This window comes from Pundamilia nyererei, unplaced genomic scaffold, assembly GCF_000239375.1.
Source record: "Pundamilia nyererei isolate P.nyererei 1_Seehausen unplaced genomic scaffold, PunNye1.0 scaffold00022, whole genome shotgun sequence".
In the NCBI taxonomy this organism is placed as follows: domain Eukaryota; kingdom Metazoa; phylum Chordata; class Actinopteri; order Cichliformes; family Cichlidae; genus Pundamilia; species Pundamilia nyererei.
This window is the reverse complement of record NW_005187423.1, coordinates 2591353-2598475: the sequence shown is the minus strand read 5'-3', so window position 1 is coordinate 2598475 and position 7123 is coordinate 2591353. Positions and strand designations below refer to the sequence as shown.

Below are 7123 nucleotides of genomic sequence, written 5' to 3'. Positions count from 1 at the left end.
GAGTGACGAAACGTTTCTCCCACAAAACGCTACGTCCAGATGAACAGAATCAACTTTTTGGAGATTTACTTCCCTGGATGATTGAGAATGCATCAAGATGTAAATGGCCTGTATTTGTATGGCACTTTACTAGTCCCCAAGGACCCCAAGGCACATTCAGTCATCCACCCATTCACACACACATTCACACACTGGTGATGGCAAGCTACATTGTAGAGGCGAACTCCCAACTCTTGAGCCACGATCGCCCCCAGTACTGCTGGTATTTAACCTTTATGTCACATATATCAGATGAGTAATTCACTGAACCTACAACAGTCACTAGTTACATTAGCCTGGTCCCCTGAGCTCCTGGCTGACAGAGAAGGGATAAGAGTATAGAGTTAAATTGAATGTTTTTACAACAGTTTAACTTGATCTGGATGAATAAATCCTCATTAAAGGTTGCAGCATGATTGGTTGCATCATTACCTTATTAGATTGTTGGAAAACTAGAATATATCAACACCTCTAGGTGTTATAGCCCACTGACTTGGTGAACTGGTGAATCACTAATTTTTACTCTTTTAGGCTTCTAGAAATTTACAACATGTTGTGTGTTGCTGTGAAAATCTCTACTGATATTTGAGGTCCACTGAGCATATAGTAATTTAAAATAGAAGGTTTTTACAGGACTGTATGCAGCCCCCCTTTTGTCTAAAACATGGCAGCACTGCTTATGTTTAAAAAGACCCATCTAAAGAAATCTTTTGGAACAGTGTCCTTTGGAGAGACAACATAAAGGTGTAGATGTTTGGCCACAATGAGGAGTGAGCCAAAATTCCAACACAACAGATAAAGTCATGAGTACTTTGTTCAAAGCCACAGGACAAAATTTCCACACGCCTCTATACAGTCCTGTGGAAACTTTGTCCTGTGGTTCTGATCCTTTAGATGTTTCATTCAGCAACATATTTAGGTCAAATATCAGTTTGCGCGTGTTGGGCTCATTTTATATAGCGGTAATGAAAATGTGTTGGCATGCCATGATGAGCTAATTTACTCAATTAAAAATGTCATTGTGGTAATATCAGAAATTAGCAAAATACAGCCTGACAGAACTGTTAAAACTCCCTGTGCTGTTTAGCTAATCCCTGGGCACCCTTCACACTATGATTGGCTTTAGGATTACACCTTTAGACATGTTGTGGAGGTTATATAAGCTCATAGTATAAAGGTAATAAAAGCACTATATGAATTGCTGAATGTCGAATGATTTACTAGTACGTAGTACTGACTGATTGCAGCATTGAAAACTGCTCATGCTTTGGTTTGCACTGTATTTTTAAGCAGAATGTATATTTAGCTAGAAACGGCATCTGTCTATTTTTTCACTTTGATAAAGGGCAGCAAATCTGCCACCTTAGTAAGAAGACATGATTGATTTCAGCGCTCGTAAAAATACCAGCCACGTCTCCAACGTCTCCAGCTGAGTCATTAGTGTTATCCATTTTTGAGGCAACACATTTCAGCTTGAGTGGGTCAGCAGTTGCACCATTATATGCTGTAATTGAGTTGCAGTGAGTTTGTTTTCATCTCTGGCCTTCCTGCCAAATGATGTTAAAAATTTGTGGCGGGTTACAGGTTTTCTCATCTATCTTCTGTGTCAACATAGATCGTAAATAGTGCTGAGGCTCTGATTGTTGGCTATTGGTCTGTTGCCTCAAGAGTGATTACAGGAGGAGAAGATTCAGTACAGCTTAGTTAAGTTTTCCTAAAGGTGAGTTATGTTGCTTGTCAGATAGAAGAGTTGCAAAGTATGGTTTTAGTCATTATTCTGCAGTTAACACGCTATACTGCCACTCACACACAAATTAAACATGTTAAGTAAACGAATTACTGACACGAGCAATTTGTTACAATAAAATCATTCTAAAACATTTAGAAATTATGCCAGAATTTCACACTCTGGACATTTTTGGTGTTGTTAATATGACAGGAATGTCTTCGACTAACCAGAATATTTTATGAATCCCCTCCTAAATAAGGAATGTTTGTTTATCCTGTAATGCTGATACAAACTGCTGCACAGGAAAGTTTTTATTCTTTCCTGGTGGGTTTTTCCTGGGGAAAAAAGTCACTTCCTCTGGCTTAAAGGAATGTGATGATGTGTTTCCCACATCAGCAAAAGTAGGTTTGTCTGCCCACAGCCTTTGTGTGCAGACAGACTATTAATGTGTCTCAAGAAGCTTGGCATTCATCGACACACAAATTCTGGAAAAGTCATCACAAGACAAGCCTTTGTGATATTAAATATAACACTGCTGAATAAAAACACCTGATCGGCCTAATGCTGCAATTGCTTTTATAAAACAGAATGAATAGATGCAGCTTCTCATTTAAACACTCTGAACCATAGCAGGCAAGACCCGACGGTTCAGGCTGTGTGGAAATGGCCCTGAGATAATCCAGCACGTAACAACAAGGTGCAGGGTCTGTAAGTGTCAAGGTCAAAATGGGATATGCCCTCCAGATTGGTTGAGGATGACTGAGCTAAGATCCTGTGGGACTTCTTGGTCTGTCTGGAAGTTGGTCCGTCTGTATCTGGAAGTCATCTGGTGGACAAGCAGAGGAAGGCGGCTGTAGTGATAGAAAGCTATACCACGTGACAGCAACGTGAGGGAGAAGGAACACGAGAAGTTCGAGAAATACCAAGGACTCAAAGAGGAGGTAGAGAAGCTGTGGAGGGTGAAGGCAACAGTGGTCCCCGTGGTAATTAGAGCACTCGGGGAGGTGACCCCCAAACTTGGCGAGCAGCTCCAACAACTAGCAGATTCCAGAAACAACATCCAAGATCTCTGTCCAGAAGTTTGCAGTCGTAGGAACACCAAAGATACTGCACAGGACCGTTAACCTCCATGCCTCTGGTAGAGGACCCGGGCTTGAAGGGGATATATTTATATATTTTATAACTCAATTACTTCTACTTGCAAAGATTGCAGTGCCTCTTTTGCTCGAGTGTATTTGAATGCTCAAAAGGCTAATGACCCCTGTTGGATATGAGCAGCCAAATTGAAGTGTCAGAAAATGATTTTGAGCTTAAATATAAGCCAAAAACAAAGAATGTCATTTGGCAGGAACATTTAATTGGACATTTTGAACAGAGTAGTGTTTGCAAAGGACAAAGTACTGTGCTCCAAGCATTACACCATAAATTAGAGGTTATTGCAAGGTTGCAAGTCAGCTGATTTTGACTTTGCTGGGTTCCAACGTTGTGTGAAACAGTCTTGATGCACATTAAAAGGTAGGGTATTTTGGTTTAACAGTCCAGTCCATGATGGTGAACATGAAAGAATTAATTACAATAATTACTTCATAGCTTACAGTATTTTAAAATTGTATGATTACTTTCTGACATTTTATTTAAAGGTTATTGTTTGTTTTGGAAAATTGTCCTCTCAGTTATCTTAAAGTCCTGCGAAATGTGAAACTGTGCTCTATTTTTGGGGCTGTATTCTGAAGTCAGATTCATTAAGTGACCAATTCTGACGGAGAACGAACAAATGTCTTCCGTTTATACGGCATATTGTAGCAATTAAGTTGTAAAAGTCCCCGCATCGAGGTATATCTGAATCTGCACTGCAGCCACTTCAACAACTTCTAATTTAAATCGATTTTAATTTGCTTTGTATTCCCTTTTGTCACTCAGTCGTGCATTAAATAGATCTCAAGTCACTGAATTGCACAGGGGTTTTCTTTTCATTGGTAAATCAATCAAGAGAACAATTGATCATATATTTAACTTATTATCTAATGCTTCCTGCCTCTGTGTCTTTGTCCCTTGCCACATGAACTGATGAAGTGAAAAGCCGTGTAATGTAATGTGGTGTAGCTGTAGCAGACAGTAAGGGCTTTCTATAATACAATAGGCTGACAAATGACAAGGCTGCAGACATGATGAACCACTTTGAAACTCAGATATATGGTTTAAAAGTAATAGAACACCGTTGCTTCAAATCAAAGCACATTGAATACAGTTTATGGTGTAACACAGTGAATAAGCATGAAAACATCATTAGATAAAATCAGAACATTCTTCACAGTGACACAGCTTTGCACTTTTCAGAGAAACACTTTGTATTTGCAATGCCAAATATGTTGGAATGTATGTGGTATATGGGTTGGGGGTTTTTTTTTTTATATGAAAGACTCAAAAGGAAGACCAAATGACTAATATTGCAGAAAAAAGATGCAATTTGCTCAGGGAATGTGGATTATACTCTGACATTAAGAGGAGCAAATTAAAACAGCTGAAAGTTATGTTGCAGGACATTATGATACAGTCACACTAGTGAAGACAGTGATTGGAGAACATTATTTCGACTTTATGCAATGAACTTGCAATCTCACTGCCTTTGAAATGGCTGCTTTGAGGACGGCACTTACACTCAGTTGCTGTCTGTCATGATGATAAAATGGTCAGTCTGCTATCAGATGGCACTTGAATAACAAATATGTTGCTGTCTACATACACAGACATTCACGTTAACTAATTATATTCAGATTCCAGCCAGAAACTCATGGATTTGAAACGATAATCTCTCCACAAATAGTGACACAGTTGTTGATGGTGATTTAACTTAAACGCGAATACAACCAGTTGGCAACCAGTTGAATTGAGTGCCCTGCTACAAAGAGATGCATTGCAGATGAGTTGCGCTCATCAGCACAGATGGACTCAGATTGATTGCTACATGTTTGCAATCTTTATGCATGTGTATACAGTGGTCCCTCGCTATAATGCGGTTCACCTTTCGCAGCCTCGCTGTTTCGCGGATTTTTTTGAGTGCAATTTTGCTTTTTTAATTTTTTTTTTTTCACAGCACATTGTGTTATGCGTCCTAATTGGCTGTAGACCATTGTCAATCAATCTCCTCCATGCCGTGTCTCCTGTACAGTACAGAATGCGTTCACCTTGTAAAATTTACATAAATCTTCGATCGTTAGCAGTGTGACTCTGAAGTGCTGCACTGTATATTTGTAAGTTTTCTCCCCAACAAACACCACAATGTCGACGAAACGTTTTGCACCGTCAGAGGCACCCGTGGGTGCTTTTGGTTTCATTCTATAATACTAAACTTGTTTTTCTACAAAGGTTTGAACTTTGAGAGTGTTTAAACAGGAGAGAAAAGTGTGAAAATGTTCATGCCTGTCTTATAAAAGTGTATAGTGAGGGGTTTTACAGCCTTAAAACATCTATAATAATTGTAAAAAATAAAGTTGGCTACTTTGCTGATTTCACCTATCGCAGGTTATTTTTAGAACGTAACTCCCACAATAAACCACTGTATTGGACAGTGATTATTATTTGCAAACCTTCAACTGCAAATTGACTTTTCTTAGAGTGACTGTTGTCAGTCCAAATCAGACTGCCACTGTTTGGAGATAGATTGGCTCCCATTGGCCAATCTGTGTAGTTACCATGTGATCGAATAAGGTTGGTGGTGTTGCACCTTAAACTGCAGGTGACCAGTTGGTCAGCAGAGCTACTTGTAATCAATTTCTAACAGATTCAACGCAGTCACCAGTTTTTCATAGTTGCATGGAGTCAGCCATCCTGCTTTTACTTTAGGGTGATGGAGCCATTAGAAACATGGCAAGATAGGCCAGCATGAGACCTTTTGGACTGTATAGCCAGAAATCCTCTGGTCTTCTGAGAAATGTAGAAATAATGATATATCCTGATGCAATGATGCAATTTTTTATTATTTGCATCAGGATATATCATTATTACACTGACAAAGACTGCACACTGGTCAATTTAAATGTATGTAAACGTGAAATAAATACATGTTAATTTAGCAAAGAACTCGGTGTCTTCAATCATTTGTGTAGGAAATGTATCAAAATTTGGTTGTGGTTACTACAAATACCCAGCATAACTTCTACACAATCGCTTTTACAGTACAAGGATTTTTTCTTCTTCTTTCTTCTTCAAGATCTTGACCAACACAACCTGGTTTTGTGACATATACTGTTGTTTTTGTTTTCAGGTTGCTCATTCAAGCCAAGCTGCTGCAAAGCTCAAAAGTCTCTGGAGTTTATTCCGATAAACCTGCACACCCAGAGGATGAGGGTGACATGCCCCAAAAAAACAGGTACTGCACCTCTGACTTGGACTTGTTTTAGATTCGTCATTGCATGTATTGTCTTCAGACGTCCTTTCAGACATGTTCAAGAGCAATTAGGTTTTGTGTGGGAGAACAGTTTCATTCTAAGTGGTTCTCAGCTCAAGCTGTGCACAACGTAACTTCAAACACGGTATGGAAACATTGTCACCTACTGTGCTTGACTTCTCCATCTGTCTGAGACACTCAGGGGGCTCAGACAGGGAGGTTCTAGGTCATCATCCGGGCTGAAAGGTGAGAATTAACTTGGCCTAAAAAAAACAGACAAAACACTAATTAAGCCCTTTGCGTTTTTGTGGAGTGAAGGACTAGGCTGTCTCTTCCACTGCTGCTCTGTTGCTGGCAGAGGCTGTTTTTGCCCTGGAACTGTCTCAGCATATTAAGGCAACTAACTACTTCCTGATGATCTGTGAATGGGCTCCAGTGCAACTAAACAACAGATGATTGATAGAAAGTTGAAGACAGGCAAACGTTGAAATACATATCAGTCTTTCTTTAAGGCTTCTGATAGGACAAATAAAAATAGTCAAACAGAGACATTATACAGTTCTGCGACTTTTTATCTAAAAATATTAATATAAACTTTAGAGACACTATTAATTCCCTTCTGTTGGCTCAATTCACACCAGACAGAGATGCTGCAGCTTAAGTGTAATGCAGAGTATACACAGCTTCCACTGGTGTCACAATGTTAAGTAAGTAATGTTGATCCACGGTGCAAAAGTCTCAATCCATCCATCATTTCTTTATATTTTGCTTTCAAGAAGCCAGACTTTCTTGTAATTGTAGATTTGTGTATGATAAGCCATCTAACTCTGACATCCATCCATCCATCCATCGTCATCCGCTTTGTCCGGGGTCGGGTCGCGGGGGCAGCAGCCTAAGCAAAGAGGCCCAGACCTCCCTCTCCCCAGCCACCTCCTCCAGCTTGTCCGGGGGAATACCAAGGCGTTCCC

At 39.7% G+C, this 7123-nt stretch overlaps 1 protein-coding gene across 3 annotated transcripts in view; it reads left to right on the top strand.

The window, feature by feature from the left end:
• The window catches only part of inpp4b (inositol polyphosphate-4-phosphatase type II B), a 184356-nt gene that overhangs the window by 126547 nt on the left and 50686 nt on the right, over positions 1–7123 (top strand). For all 3 annotated transcript variants that reach the window (XM_005726925.2, XM_005726924.2, XM_005726926.1), the window contains one exon: positions 6033–6137. In XM_005726925.2, coding sequence (XP_005726982.1) covers positions 6033–6137 — 105 coding nt within the window. The remainder of the gene's footprint in view (positions 1–6032; positions 6138–7123) is intronic.